The sequence below is a fragment of the Ornithorhynchus anatinus genome, chromosome 11 (assembly GCF_004115215.2).
Source record: "Ornithorhynchus anatinus isolate Pmale09 chromosome 11, mOrnAna1.pri.v4, whole genome shotgun sequence".
In the NCBI taxonomy this organism is placed as follows: Eukaryota; Metazoa; Chordata; class Mammalia; order Monotremata; family Ornithorhynchidae; genus Ornithorhynchus; species Ornithorhynchus anatinus.
Window position 1 is genome coordinate 24012988 of NC_041738.1, and position 16073 is coordinate 24029060.

Here is a 16073-nt window from a genome sequence, read left to right on the forward strand (position 1 = left end):
GACATATATACTAAGCGCTTAATACCACATTTATTATTATTACCATCAGCTAAAACATTGGGATTAAGAAGTCTCACTTAATTTTCAAAAAAGCAATGAATTAATAAAAATGACTGAAGATGACCCTGATGGAGAAAGGATTTCAAAAGTGTACAGAGAGATTCATAAGGGTTTAGCCTGCTACAAAGTACTTTATGAATAAAAGAAGGCTGATATTGAACCTAAATTGGACAAATTATTCCCTAAAATGAAAAATCTCTACTCCAAGCTGCAGAACCACCTTCTACTTCTACAGCCTCCTGCAAAGCTCATTTAATACATTATGCTTTGAATTAATGTAATAAGCTATAGTTTAGTGCTGCTTATTGTTAAAAAAAAATATAGCACTAGAAGGAATTTCATATTACTTTTTCAGAGGTTCTGGAATGGATCCTAATTTATAATATGCAAGTCGATGGGAAAAAAAAAAACTCACGATAATAATAATCGTATTTGTTAAGTGCTTACTATGTGCCCGGCACTGTACTAAGCACTGGGGTGGATACAAGCAAACCAGGTTGGACATTGTTCCTTTCTGCACAGGGCTCAGTCTTATTCCCTATTTTATAGATGATGTAACTGAGGCACAGAGAAGTGAAGTGACTTGCCTAAGGCCACACAGCAGACAGGTAGCAGGGCTGGAATTAGAACCTATGACCTCACAAGAACCATAATGCCACTGCATCATGGGGTATGTTGTTTATCGTAGCATGAAAAACTACCTTCATCTTACCAAGTCTGCAGTCCCTGATGTGGAGATATGCTCTGAAATGCTTTTATCCACTGGTTAAAATCCCATGCCATCTCAGGATTAAATGACAAGAGGGGAATGCAAAGCAAACAGTGCTTATTCTGCCTCACTCGATCAAGCGCATTGAGCGTTTACTGTGTGAGAAGCACTGTACTAAGCGCTTCGAGTACATTATAACAGACCGGGTAGGCATATTCCCTGCTCACAAGAAGCTTACAGTCTAGAGGGAGAGACAAACATTAACATTACCCTATTTATTTTGTTAATGAGGTGTACATCCCCTTGATTCTATTTATCGTGATTAAGTTGTCTTGTTTTTGTCCATTTGTAACCCCTGACTGGACTGTAAACCCGTCAGTGGGCAGGGATTGTCTCTTTCTGTTGCCGAATTGTACATTCCAAGCGCTTAGTACAACGCTCTGCACATAGTACTATTTATTGAATAAATACTATTTAATGAATAAATTCCCAGTGGCTGGTACCTCCAAAACCTGGAAGCATAACTTGGCCAAACCAGGAGCTCAGTTTTTGTCAGTCCATGGCAGGCCACAAACAAACAAAGAGATTGCCCAAGATAAGATCTAAAGCCCCAAACTGGTCCTAAAGTCAAAATATCTTCCTGGTGATTCTTCCAGATCAGACCGGGGAGAGTTTGGAGGGCTGTTTGCAACTGCAGTTTACATTCAGGAGTCCTCCAGCCTGGCCGTGCAGCCTCAAACTGCGATGAAATGACGAAGAAATGCTCCCAAAGCCATTCTGCTTCTTCTATTTGCCTCCCTGGGGAACATCTAGATGAGACTAAGGCAGCAGGCCAAAAAATGAATTCGGCTTCAGCTCTGAAACTATTTAGAACCGCCGATGTTCTTTAACCCTTAGCTTAGAGTTGGCACAATAAATCCCACTAGAGGGCAACACACCATCACATAAAGTCACTATCGCTACAATCCGCGGGGAGATTAACCGTTCACAGAATTAGATTTACTCTTCCTAACATTAAAGAATTATACTAGAACAGTTAAGCTTTACTGCTAAGTCACTCGGGCTCAAACCTGGACTGATTCGATGAAAATGGGCAAGCAGGATTCTCAGAGGCTAATATAAAATGAAGCCTGGAAACACACATCTTACTCACATCTTACTTTCTCAACCAGAAACTTAACAAGAAAATCCAGCGTCATGAATGGCGTTGCAGACTCTCATAGAACGGTGCTCTGCAAATGGTGAGAGCTCAATAGAGGAGCAGAGTGGCCTAGGGGTTCGAGCACGGGTCTGTGAATCAGAAGGACCTGGGTTCTAATTCCAGCTCCATCACTTGTCTCCCTGTGTGATCTTGGGCAAGTCACTTCACTTCTCTGTGCCTCAGTTCCCTGAGATCCCCACGTGGGACAGGGACTGTATCCAACTTGATTTGCTTGTATCCACCTCAGTGCTTAGTAAAGTGCCTGTTACACAGTAAGCACTTAATAAATACCATTATTATCATTTTAAAAAAAGATTCGAGGAACAATTCTATTTATATTGATGCCTGTTTACTTGTTTTGATGTGTCTCCCTCTTTCTAGACTGTAAACCCGGTGTCGGCCGGAACTGTCTCTCTTTATTGCTGAATTGTACTTATGAAGTGCTTAGTCCAGTGCTCTGCACACAGTAAGCACACAATGAATGAACGAATGAATAAACAAGGAATCTTCTGGTAGAGGAAGGTGTTTCCTTGCTGGTCCTAGTTCTATGAATTGTACTGCTCTGGGACTTGATTCGAATAAGGTGAAAGAAGCGAAAGTCAGTATATTATCAAATGTACTCAGCTAAGCATCTTGGGATGTCCTGAAATCTATGCAACTGTTTGGAAGCAGCATCCTTTCCTCTATGGTCTATGGGCTGTGCCTTCTTTGAATTTTGCCTTGACGGTTGAAAAATTCATATCCAATTTAATACACTAGGGAAAATACATATCCTGCGCCCTGGCGTCCCTGCCCTTATCCTTAACTCTTAACAGGCAAGGATATAACACCTCCCTCCAGAGAAGGAAGAGAGACCATAAAAGGAGTACGTGATATAAATACCAGAAAATGGTGCTAGGTCTATCTCAGTCCATTAAATGAATAGAATATAAGAGCAGAAGCATCTAGTAGTAGTCACTGTACTTATCGAGTGCCCACTGGCTTCAATACTAAGCACCTGGGAAAGTACAACAGAAGCCCGAGACCCCTTCTGTCCACGAGAAGGTTACATTCTACATTGACACGAGCTATAAAGAAGTGTTTATGTGCCTCAAAGAGAATTAAGCAGTGGGAGGTTAAATTCACCAAAATATCAAGTTCACTCTAGATGTTATAACTGTTCATTGTGGGCAGAGAATGTGTGCCTCAATTCTGTTATACTGTACTCTCCCATATGCTTAATACAGTGCTCTTCCCACAGTAAGTGCCCAATAAATACAACTGATTGATAAATACGATTAATTCTATGCTAACCATTCTTTTTTGGAGGAAAAAGGTGGGGGGATCGGAAAATACAGACTTTCCTGAAACTGGAACAAGAAAACTTGGGTTTTGGCTTTTAAACGGTGAAAATTCTGCTTTCTACACATTCAGAGTGTAGCTGCCCTCCTCTCTCTGGTGTTGCTAGCCCTGATTCTTGACCATCAGCACAGGAAAGACCCAAAAGCAAAATGATTCACAGCAACTAATGGTGCAACTGCAAGTCTGATGCTTGCCTGGAGTTCTCCACTGGTTTTTTTCAGGAGCGTGATGCTTTGCTTACCCGTGGTATTCTTGTTCCATGGCAGCTCCACCATAAGTTCCAGGTAATTTCTGGTCAGAGCATACTCTGGCATTGACTGAGGCATTTTTTTGAGTCTGCAAAGCAATGGTGCAAACAGAAATCATCTTAGGGTACTTCAATTTGGGCAAACATACTCGGTTACCATTCTTGGCAAAAACATTAGTAGAAGCACAAACAGAAACCTGAGTGAACAAAATGGAGAGCCTTAAGCCAGCAGAGGAGGACTTCTTTTCAATAAGATGTGGCAATTCCTTGACTGGCCAAGGGAGAAGACGATGATTTAGCGTGGAACACCCTCAAGGTAGTTCCTTCCTTCCACTGCTACTTTTTGGGCCACACAGAGTTTGCAAACACTTTCCTTTTAAAGACATTTCCGCCCCCTTGGAATAGCAACCCCACCTGATGATACATTCCAATTCTATGGTCTCAAGCCCGTATCTCCTGCTGCTAAAACATCAGACGTGTGATCTGCCCCAGACGAATCCCGGAATGAATTCCACAGTCAATTGCCACCAATCGCTGGTTCCTCAGTTTCCTTCATCACCAACGTCATAAAAAGCATTTGTTAGAATCCTCCTGTGCTTGGCAAGTTAAACAAACCTTGCTTTTGCCCTAAAGGAGCTGACAGTCTAAGACAAACAGCATGGATGCAATGACTTCCCAAGATTTAAATCTGAATCTCCTACTTGAAGCAACTGAACAAATCCATCAATTAAATAACACTTTTACAAAGTTCAAAGTGACTGGGCTAGGAAGGAATCACATCTTTAGGGTGGAACTAGAGAGCAGAAGTAGGTGAAGAGCCTCATATTCCAGTCTATGTTAGATAGCAGGGGCAGGATACCAGATATAAGCTGAATTTTTATCTGTCACCTAGATGAAGGAGAAACTCTCTCAAAGCGGAACCACAAAAATTTCAGCACGCGAAGTAGCCCTTAAAGCGAACAAACCTGAGTCCCCTTTAAACCCACCTCTTTATCTCTTTGACGCAGACTTTAAGGGCCTGCTCTGGCATACTCGAGGTTCGGATTTTCTTCTCTAGCATGACGACGTCATCGTTATCTTCTTCTTCATCTTCATCCTCTAAAGTGCCAGGGATGTGGTTGATGCGCCGAATCGGCCGAATCGCTATGACCTAAATGGAAAGCAGAAGCACCAACTCTCAACTGCTCTACGACGCCTTGCTTTTCGGGAGCAGCAACAGAATTGCGGTAAAACCTACTTAGGAGGGAAACTGAAAATCGCAGGGGAGGCCATTAGTAGGAACTAAATGTTTCAATGTATCATATGGACATACTTCATGAACTTTAAAAATTTTAGGTGGTTTGTTATTTATGGCTATAAGGGGCATGTCAAACTCGGCCCTTCGCACGGTCTTTTGGAGGATGAATAGACAGCTTGAGAAGTCCATCCCCTGATATTAGCAACTCAGTTCCTGCCTCAAGGGGCTACTGCTGTCTCGGCTGGGGCTGCTCTGGCTGCATGTCCCTCCGGCTAGAGCCTTAAAATGCAGCAGTTAACGTGCCCCGAGTCCAGGAGTTGCGTTACTTGGCCGACGTAGGTGAGCTGGGGACTCCGCTCTCCCTCCTGATCAAGCTGCTTCTGGCCTTCCTGCCGGAAGCTAAAATAACCTGGTGACTGGGAAGAGTCTGGGGGGTAGAGGGTCCTCTCTACATCTGTCTCTCTGATCTCTGTCACCTCCATTCCACCTCTGCCTGTTTCTGTTTTGCATCTTCTCCCCCCATTCTTAGATCAGTGTATCTCCAGCCCCAAGAAAGCCACCCCCCGGCCCGGCCACTACTTATGATCTTTCTGAAAGAAAATGAGGAAAGGAGCTCTGTTTACTAATTTTATCTTCTAATAAATGTGGTAGGGTACTGATAACTAACATCTCCTAATAAAAACTACTACTTTGCAGCCTAGATACAAATGTTTAACCACATTTGCAGCCCAACTCCAGGAAATAATAACAATAATGTTGGGATCTGTTAAGCACTTTCTATGTGCCGAGGACTGTTCTAAGCGCTGGGGTAGACACAGGCAAATCAGGTTGTCCCATGTGAGGCTCACAGTCTTCGTCCCCATTTTACAGTTGAGGTAACTGAGGCACAGAGAGGTTAAGTGACTTGCCCAAAGTCACACAGCTGACAAGTGGAGCTGGGATTTGAACTCATGATCTCTGACTCCCCAGGCCATGCTCTTTCCACTGAGCCACGAGTTTGATATGCCCGATACAGCTGATTTAGTCAAGTTGCCCCAAGTGTTAATCAACACAGAACATTATCTCCTCATCCCCATTTACGGAAGAGAAAACAGAAATACTGGATGTCTAGTTGACTTACATATCGTCACTCATTGGGGAGTGGAACTGACAAACCCAAGTTTGTTCACAGCGCTTGGATCAGTCAACTGCATTTGCTGTAGGCCAACTCTGCAACAAGCAGAGTAAGACGCCCTATCCCTGCCATTATGGATTTTTAACTCTACCTATTAAGATTCTAAATCCCATTTCCTCCCCACTCATAATTCCCCTATAAACAAAATTTAAATTGCCAGCTTCTCTTACAGAAGTCTATGATTCTCAACTCTTAGTGAACGAGCATTTCAGTACAACTAAAAAATAAGTTTGTTTTCTTCAACAGAACAAAATCTAGGGTCTTGAGAATAATTATGGCCCATAAAATTCTTTTATCGTTTGACAGCTTCTCCTGTGCCTCATATACACTCTGCTAGTGCCCTCCTAGATAATAACTATATTAACTAGACATAATCAGAGAAGCAGCGTGGCGCAGTGGAAAGAGCACGGGCTTTGGAGTCAGGGCTCATGAGTTCGAATCCCAGCTCTGCCACCTGTCAGCTGTGTGACTGTGGGCAAGTCACTTAACTTCTCTGTGCCTCAGTTCCCTCATCTGTAAAATGGGGACTAAGACTGTGAGCCCCACGTGGGACAACCTGCTTCCCCTGTGTCTACCCCAGCGCTTAGAACAGTGCTCGGCACATAGTAAGCGCTTAACAAATACCAACATTATTATTAAATAATCTCTAATACCAGTTCAGACCCGATTTTCAGAGTCCGTGAAAATAGTAATTTTAAGGATACACTCATTCAAGACTAACTCATCACTACCAAGTTAAGACATACTGGGAAAACCAAATTTTCAATACTCCTTTATTCCCACCAAAAAGATCTTCAGAGTGCTCTCTGTGAGAATGCTTAAGTATGTTGTACCCGCTTGTCATCATCCTGCTTATGTTTTCTGGTTTTCTGAAGCAATTTAAGGCCTTCAATTTGTCTAACAAGCAAAGGTAGAGTCATCTTGAACCGCTCCTCCAGGCTCACTGCATCTAAAATCTAAAAAAAAAACAAAAAACAAAGCAAATGTGTGTTAAAAGTGAATTAATGTACTTGGTATTTTAGCCATAAGAGCTTCCTATGGTGTACAGGCAGAATAATCCAGCACTCTCCTACTAGAACCTACATGGTGAAATAGAAAGGTTACAACCCTCCAGGATACTGCTTGGAAAGCCAGTTTAGCTCTTGCTGTTCGACCTTGAGATCAGGATGTTGAGAAGCAGTGTGGCTCAGTGGAAAGAGCCCGGGCTTGGGAGCCAGGGGTCATGGGTTCAAATCCCAGCTCTGCCACTTGTCAGCTGTGTGACTGTGAGCAAGTCACTTCACTTCTCTGTGCCTCGGTTCCCTCATCTGTAAAATGGGGATGAAGACTGTGTGAGCCTCATGTGGGACAATCTGATTACCCTCTATCTACCCCAGCGCTTAGAACAGTGCTCTGCACATAGTAAGCGCTTAACAAATACCAACATTATTATTATTATCAGTTAGAACAGAGTTTCTCAAACTGTGGTCCCACTGTGAGGGTAGCCTAGGTGGTCTTCAGTTTCCTAGCCAACACCATTCCTGAAGCCTTTTACCATTGGAAACAGGTGTTCCCCTTTGCTCTGACCTTGATAAAGTTTATCAACCAATCTAAACCAAACCACCAATTGGGAAAACCAGAAAGTCTTCTAAGGACAAAGGATCTTGAATCCAAGTTTTCATTTGAAATGATCTAGATTACCATCCCTTCTAACAAATATAACCAATAACTGGGCTTTAAATGTATTTTTGGTGCCTTTCTTTCTTCACTGAGTTGGGGGTGGATGCTATGCAAGTGTCAAATTCAAAATCAAATTCAAGTGTCCAAACCTCTAATCATTTTCAGATACACAATACTCAAAATGCATAGAAAATACACCACTGAAAGTCAATTTAGGGAGGTTTTGGAAGAGATTGCATTAGCATACATACTTATATACCTGCTTGGTATTGCTGGTATCTTACTTTTCAGAGGGAACAGAGTTCACCACTTATGTTGCTTCTCCCACAGGGAATAAAATTAAGAGTGGAAAGGGCTTGGGGGCTCCCCAGAGTATAAGAAGGGGGTTAACCGTACCTGCAATTTCTCTTTGTTACTTGTGCGGATGATTGAAGTCAGGATGTCTGGAAGAGCTTCCCTAGGCAGACTGTCTAAAAGACGCCTCAATTTAGCAACTGCGGGGACGGACATATCCAACATCTCCACCAGCTAAAAAGGAGGAAAAAGAACACTTACATCATTAGTCTTCCTTGGCTTTCCATTTAATGGTAAAAAGTAGCTTTCTAAACATGAGTAGGAAACACACTTGTGATTCTGGAAATAATTCTTTATAAAGGTGAAAGGCTCCTTGCCAAGAAAGGCACTGCTTAAAGAAATTTTCTTGTAGACTTCATAAAGAAATGAGCGGCATTAACACCACCCAGCTGTGCTTTCAAATGCTCAGACTGTAAAACATAGACTGTTCTCTCAAAAGCATTTACTACAGTAACTATGAATAGTTCTTGGTTAATTTGGTATTTGGTGATTTTTCTTTAGGATATCTGATGGGGAAGGTACAGAGGGCTCACTGGGAAGAAGCTAAGCACACCTGGGATTCAAAAGGTTTGCTGGGTTTGCAAACATCCCCTGAAATTGCCTTTATGGATCTGTAAGGAGCTAAGGAATACAAAGTGATACGTTCACAGCACCTTTCGGCTCTGGACACTTGGTTTGCATCGCAAATTCAAACTTACTGTAAAAGATGTGCCATGGTTCAAGCCCTAGAATATCCCAACTTGTGTTTTACAAAAGAGTGAAACAAACTTAAACAGCAGGTTGCAAGATGAAGAGGGAAAACCTAAGCAAGGGTACATAATTCTTTTAAAGCCTCTCTTCACTTTTTATTTATAAGGCATCTTTCAGCTCCAACCTATAACAAACACAACCCCTCCCCTTTTCAAAAAATTAAAAGAGAGAAAACACCCAAGGAGTGGCCCAAAAAGAAATATCATGCTCTAGGAATTAATTCCCACTAGTAGCAGCCACCTACGAATGGATGAATGGCAGCATGGCTCAGTGGAAAGAGCCCGGGCTTGGGAGTCAGAGGTCATGGGTTAGAATCCCAGCTCTGCCACTTGTCAGCTGTTTAACTGAGGGCAAGTCACTTAACTTCTCTGTGCCTCAGTAACCTCATCTGTAAAATGGGGATTAAGACTGTGAGCCTCACGTGGGACAACCTCATTACCTTGTATCTACCCCAGCGTTTAGAAAAGTACCCTGCACACAGTAAGCGCTTAAATGCCAATACAGAATGGCTTGGGAAGTTCAGAACAACCCAGTCCACACACTTGGCTTCTCTGTTTTCTCAATGAGAAGCTGCATGGCTTTCTAATTCCCGTTCCACCACTGGTCTGCTGTGTTGGCAAGTCACTTCACTGTGCCTTGGTTATCTCATCTGTAAAATGGAGAATGACACTGTGAGACCTACAAGGGACAAGGACTGTGTCCAACCCAATCTGCTTATGCCCAAAGGGCTTAGTACAGTCCCTGACACACAGTAAGCACTTAATATGATGATGATGATGATGATGATTATTATTATTATTATTAATGCCACATTCCCTACCAAGAAAGAGCTTACTTTCTAGTGAGGGGAGACAAACATAAAAATATTTACAAGCACTGTTTTGTTTTAAATTGAACAGCACAAACATATGTGATAATGAGGGTGTAAATAAGTCATAAATGTGCAAGACGGCTCAAAGAATGATATGTTTTAGGGTACTGAGAAATTAATTGGGGGGGTTCATATATATATTAATATATATGTATATGTGTGTGTACATCTTTTCTTTTCCATATATCAAATAAAGCAGAACAAATTTGTGAGCCTCAGGTGGACTCCTAGTATTACAGGGCAACTGTTATATGTGCCAAAACCTGAGAAGCAGAAACAGACTCGTTCTATGAGAATTTTTAATCTCCAAAATATTTCTAGGTACTCTTAAGGATTCCATACCCTCTAAATTATGCAACAGTAGTTTCAAATATAGCCGTCTTCAACCTAAAACACTTAACATTTCAACAAATGGCAGCTATCACCCTTCTCCATTTCCCCCAGTTTCAGCTTAATGACACAGTTCCAACAATCCTAGTTTCCTGTACGGCACTAATAATAACAATGTTGGTATTTGTTAAGCGCTTACTATGTGCCGAGCACTGTTCTAAGCGCTGGGGTAGACACAGGGGAATCAGGTTGCCCCACGTGGGGCTCACAGTCTTAATCCTCATTTTACAGATGAGGTAACTGAGGTACCGAGAAGTTAAGTGACTTGCCCAAAGTCAAACAGCTGACAAGTGGCCGAGCCGGGATTCAAACCCATGACCTCTAACTCCAAAGCCCGTGCTCTTTCCACTGAGCCATGCTAATGGGGATGCAGGTGGGGCATGCTGGAACTGTCTGGAAATAAGGAGACAATTTTAAAAGCCATGAGAGGAGAAAGTGGAAGGGTTTACAGAAGGTTTCAGGGAGGTTACTGTTACTTCATTGCCAGATGGAGACATCAAGGGGGACTAACTGACACGTTCATTTTACTTCTGAGTAAATGTCAGTTATCACTAAGTGGAGAATCAATCCAATCATGGAACCTTTCTAACAACATAAACACTCATTTTCTTAACAGTATTTAATGGTATCTGTTAAGTACTTATTATGTGCCAGGCACTGTACTAAGCATTAGAATACATACAAATTCATCAGGTTGGACCCAGCCTATGCAGATGATTCCCAAATCTACTCCTCCCACTCTGACCTCTCTCCTTCTCTGAGGTCTTATATTTACTTCCGGACAACTCTACTTAGATGGCCCCCGACACCTCAAACTTAACATGTCCGACAAAGAACTCATCTTCCCACACAAACCCTGTCCTCCCCAAGACTTTCCCATAACTATAGAAAACACCATCATCATTACTGTCTCTCAAGCCTATAACCATGTAGTCTCTCTTTATTGCTGTGATGCATTTTCCCAAGCACTTAGTACAGAGCTCTGCACACAGTAAATACTCAATAAATAGGATTGAATGAATGAATGAATGAATGATCCTCGACTCATGTCTTGCATTCAACCCACATTTTCAGTTTGTCCCCCAATCCTGTAGGTTCTATTTTTACATCTTTCCTCCCCATCCAAACTACAGGCATATGGATCCAATCACTTATATCCCATCACGACCACTGCATCGGCGTCCTCACTGACCTCCCTGACCCATCTCTTCCCTCTCCAGTTCACACTTCAGTCTACTGCCCATATCGTTTTTCTAAAATAACTAAAAACCTTTCAGTACACATGTCTCCTCTCCTCAGAAACCTCCAGTGGTTGCTTATCCACCTCTACTTCACACAGAAACTGCTTACCACCAGCATTAAGGCAATTAGCTTTTCCCCTCCTGCCTTGCTGACCTACCACAGTCCAGTCTGCACACCTTTTCTCCTCTAAAACCAACCTACTTACTGTACTTTGCTCTTTTCTGCCTTGCCACCACCGACCTCTTGCTCACATCCTCCCTCAACTCCCTTCACCTTCATATCCTACCCCATCACTCTCCCCATCTTCAAAACCCAACTGAAATCATAGCTATATCTCCTTCAAGTTGCCGTCCCTCATTTCCGCACCTTAATCTCCCTCTGCACTGCACTGCCTTTGGTCTTGAGAAATTCAGAGCAACCCAGGCCCCACACTTGACCTCCCTGATGCTTCTCAATGAGAAGCGGCATGGCGGAGTGGACAGAGCACAGGACTGGGAGTGACAAGGTCAGGGGTTCTATTCCCGGCTCTACCACCTCTCTGCTGTGTGACCATGGGCAAGTCACTTCACTTCTCTGGGCACCTCATCTGTAAAATGAGGTAAGTGTGGGAGCCCCAGTCCCACAGCACCTATGTACATATTTCTATACTCTTCCACTTCTTCTATCTGTAATTCTTAAAGACTGTCTCCCCCTCTAAACTGTAAGGTGCTTGTGGGCAGGGATCATGTCCACCAACTCTATTGAACTGTACTTTCCCAAGCGCTTATGACAGGGCTCTTCACCCATTAAGCGTTCAAAAAATGCCACTGATTGACTGATTATATTATTTATGAATAACTGAGTAAAGTCTGGGTAATGTCAGCAGAAATAAGGCATCCAACCCTGGTTCACAAATCCATTCCCAATTTATCATCATCATCACCAGTGGCATTTATTGAGCACTTGCTATGTGCAGAGCACCGGACTAAGCGTTTGGAAGGATACAACAGAATTGGCAGACATGTTTCCTGCCCGCCATGAGCTTACCATCATTTATAACCCTGTTCCTATGAGAAAATGAATTCCAATTTACAACTCTGATTTAAGGCAGAGTTTTAGGGAACCAATTATGTTGAAGGTCCAGAACTGACTGTATTCAAGGATGTATTGTTTAAACTTTATCAGAATACCCAAATGTTGAATCATAAGAACCATTTATATTTACTCACACTTCCCTTTCACAATGGCATTCAAGACACTTTTGCCATTCCAGTTATTCTCAAAGAGAATAAGACAAACTCCCCGTTGAGATGCAAACATGTCAAGACAGAAGAGGGTACGAATAAGACCACCTAAATTTAACCATGCTGGATCATTTCTTAGATATTTCAAAATGATGGCTCTTGATCCTTTAAAAAAAAAAAAGCACATGGATTTTGAAATCATATAGAAATAATTTTGGGACAGCTGTGTGGGTTGAAATTGCTTTCCAACTATGGGGAGTTAACGTCAAAGTTAAATTTCTGAAAAAATTTAAGCTTTTCTTAAAATGCTCAATTACACTGATTTACAAAACCACCCTAATAACACTAGCAGTAAATTACACTACTTTAATACATTTGTTGGGCGAACAGTCAATTTCTCAATAACTGAAGCAATATGTATGCTGCAATCTGGAAAGTTGGGTCACTTTTAAACTCATTTTTTCCTTGAGTAATTTTCTTCTCTGCATTTTTAGAAAGGCTGGCATTTCCTCAGACAACTAGCACCAGTGCCCAGTTTTGCCTATTTCTTCTGTCATCACTTCTTAAACTCCACTAGAGAACCTTTACCTCTGAACCAAAATTTGGATCTTGTCAAATGGGGACTGACACTGGAGTCTGACATTCTAATTAAGCAACATTGTCTTAATATTGCTATGTATGCCAACAGGCAGTTCTGATTACGAATATTTGTTCAGCTATTTGTGTACACTAAAAAGAAGTAATATTAATGAACAAACATTTACCCTTTAGACACTGTTTACCCTTTAAACACTCAAAGCCAAACCTCAATTTTTTAAGACCAATTTTTCCTCAATTTTTTTAAAAAATCCCATAACTCTCCCTGCCAAATATATATAGTTTAACCTCCCCAAATCCGTACCTTAGTTAAAAACCACTTGGTTAGTATTTCACTGAGGCAGTGGAATATACGGAAGACTGTTCTTATTTTCTGACAGACTTCTGACATAAACTTCACATCCTTTCAACAACATTCTTAAACACTGGCAGAACTCACAAAAAAGAACTCAAGGCTGGAGTTAAGTGACTAAACCAACTAAACTTGATATTATTTAGCAAATGGAAACATGACATTCTTTTGTAGGCAAGTATCAGAATCAAACACTTCTCCCACAACTAGAAGCAGCTTGGCCCAGTGGAAAAACCAAAGACCTGGGATTCAAAAGGATCTGGCGTTTAGACCGTTAGCCCATTATTGGGCAGGGATTCTCTCTATCTGTTGCCGAATTGTACATGCTTAGAACAGTGCTCTGCACATAGTAAGCGCTCAATAAACACGATTGAATGAATGAGATCTAATCCCCGCTCTGTTAATTGTCTGCTATGTGATCTTGGGCAAGTCACTTCATTGTGCCTCAGTTACTTCATTTGTACAGTGGGGATATTAAGAGTGTGAGCCCCATGTGGGACAGAGATTGTGTCTAACCTGATTAGCTTGTATCTACCCCAGTGCTTAGTAAAGTGCCTGGAACATAGTAGGCACCTAGCAAATGCCATATTAAAAAAGAATCCCCAACAAACTAGGGAGTACTGAACTACAGATTCTCAGAAAAGAAAAAGCAGTAGTCGATGTCAGCCTAACATGGCACCCCAGAATGCTCAATCCACAAATGCTCCAAAATGCTACCTTAAACCTAAGAATGACTTCACACTTTCCATTTTGTTATCTGTACCAGGATTCATTTTCATAGTTTAACATCACACTAGAGATAAAGCAGAAAGATCGTGCCTTTTTAAAAGTCGCAACATATCACTCTGACAATCTTTCATTTTGGAGAACTAATTTTCTTAACAGCCACATCGCAAGAATTTAACAGTCAGCAAAGGGATCTTTTGATATTTGATAGTTTACTATGTGCTAACCACTGAAGAGAACATCAAGATGAAATTTTTGGCCCAGGAGTGCTTATGGCCCAACAAGACATTTTAGATCTATATCTACCATTCCCAAGATTTGTTTTTTAAGTGGTTTTGAATTTGCTACATTTGATATTAGCTCAACAGGGTGCTCCAAGCGGCTGATACTGAAACTTGGGTGAGCCTTACATCCCCAACTGTTCTATGTTGGGTAGAAGTCCAGGAGAGCATGTGATTTGAGTATTATTTTAAAAAAAGGAGACAAAGGAGAGATTAGGCAGTGATAGGTTATCTGAGGCACACGAGAGGGTATGGAAGAAAGTTCCGAGTTGAGAATGGGAGAAGAACAGAGGGAGACAAGGAGTGGAACTGCTAGTCCAGAATGAAGCCGCCAAGGGAGATTAAGGCAAGAGAGGTGGTCAGGAATAAACTGTTATTTCTGAGCATGGCTTAGTAAGAACAGCAAGGGCCTGGGAGTCAAGAGACTCTAGTCCCTGCTCCTCCACTTGCTCGTCTCCACTTGGGCAAGACACGACTCTGTGCCTCAGTTTCCTCACCTGTAAAATGGGGATAAAATACCTGCTCTCCTTACTTCAAGACTGTGAACTGTACAGTGGGATAGGACTGTGTCTAATCTATCTTGGATCTATCCCAGCATTTAGAACACACTAAAACACTAAATAGCATTATTATTATTATTATTATTAAAAACCCAGAGGACCTGGGCTCTAATCCTGGCTTCACCACTCATCTGTCTGAGACCTTGGGCAAGTCACTTAACTTCTCTATGCCTCAATTATGTAATCTGTCAAGTGGGGACCTGATTACCTTGTATCTACCCCAGCACTTATTACAGTGCCTGGCACATAGTAAGCATTTAACAAATACCTTGAAAATGAATATATAAATAAATGCTTGGAGAATTGAGCTGAGAATGACCAAAGAGCCTTGGTCCTAAGACTTGAGGAGAGAGGATCTGTAAGAAGGAAATGATTACAGTGCTAGTGGTTTGTACTGCATGCCTACCTTTCGCGCTCTCTCTCTTTCTTTCCTTCTCTCTCCCCTCTATTCACGTTCCTGCTGGAGCTCAGAGGGCAACAAGAAAACAGGCAGGTAGGTATGGGGGGAGGATCCATTAGTGGCCAAAGTAACCACGGCCTAGGGCTGGGGCCACCCTGCTGTGCCATGGCCCAGATGAGGTAGTCGTCTTTAATGTTAAATGATCTTTAATGTTAAATACAGCACTGAGAGACACTCAGCTTGATCCATATTTACGCCACCCCTTGTCCTCATATTACACCCGATTTCTCCAAGCCAAACAAGACTGTTCTTTAATGGGAGGGGAGTCATATCTAACCAGTAGGACACTAACCATAACAACAATAATAATGATAATTATGTGCCAAGCACTGTTCTAAGTGCTGGGGTAGATACAAGTTAATCAGGTTGAGCACAATCCCTGTCCCACATGGGGCTCAAGTGCTTAATCCCCATTTTACGGGTAAGGTAGCTCTGGCCCAGAGAAGTTACGTGACTTGCCCATGATCACACAGTGGAGTTGTGATGGAGCCAGGATTAGAACCCGTGTCCTTCTACTTCTTGCACCAATATGCATAATGCTTATAAAAAGTCTCACTTGAAAACACGAGTACAGGGGCCTGCAATTTTTTGGTTCAGAAGAGTCACGCAAAACTGTGCCACAACGTGGTAAAAAATAAA

General features: G+C 42.0%; 1 protein-coding gene across 1 annotated transcript in view; it reads right to left on the minus strand.

Annotated features, from left to right (window-relative positions):
• LONP2 (lon peptidase 2, peroxisomal) overlaps positions 1-16073 on the minus strand; it is a 139601-nt gene that overhangs the window by 102573 nt on the left and 20955 nt on the right. Inside the window, exons 3-6 of the mRNA XM_029075905.2 lie at positions 8025-8156; positions 6803-6925; positions 4545-4708; positions 3553-3647 (exon numbers count right to left, since the gene is read on the minus strand). Coding sequence (XP_028931738.1) covers positions 3553-3647; positions 4545-4708; positions 6803-6925; positions 8025-8156 — 514 coding nt within the window. The remainder of the gene's footprint in view (positions 1-3552; positions 3648-4544; positions 4709-6802; positions 6926-8024; positions 8157-16073) is intronic.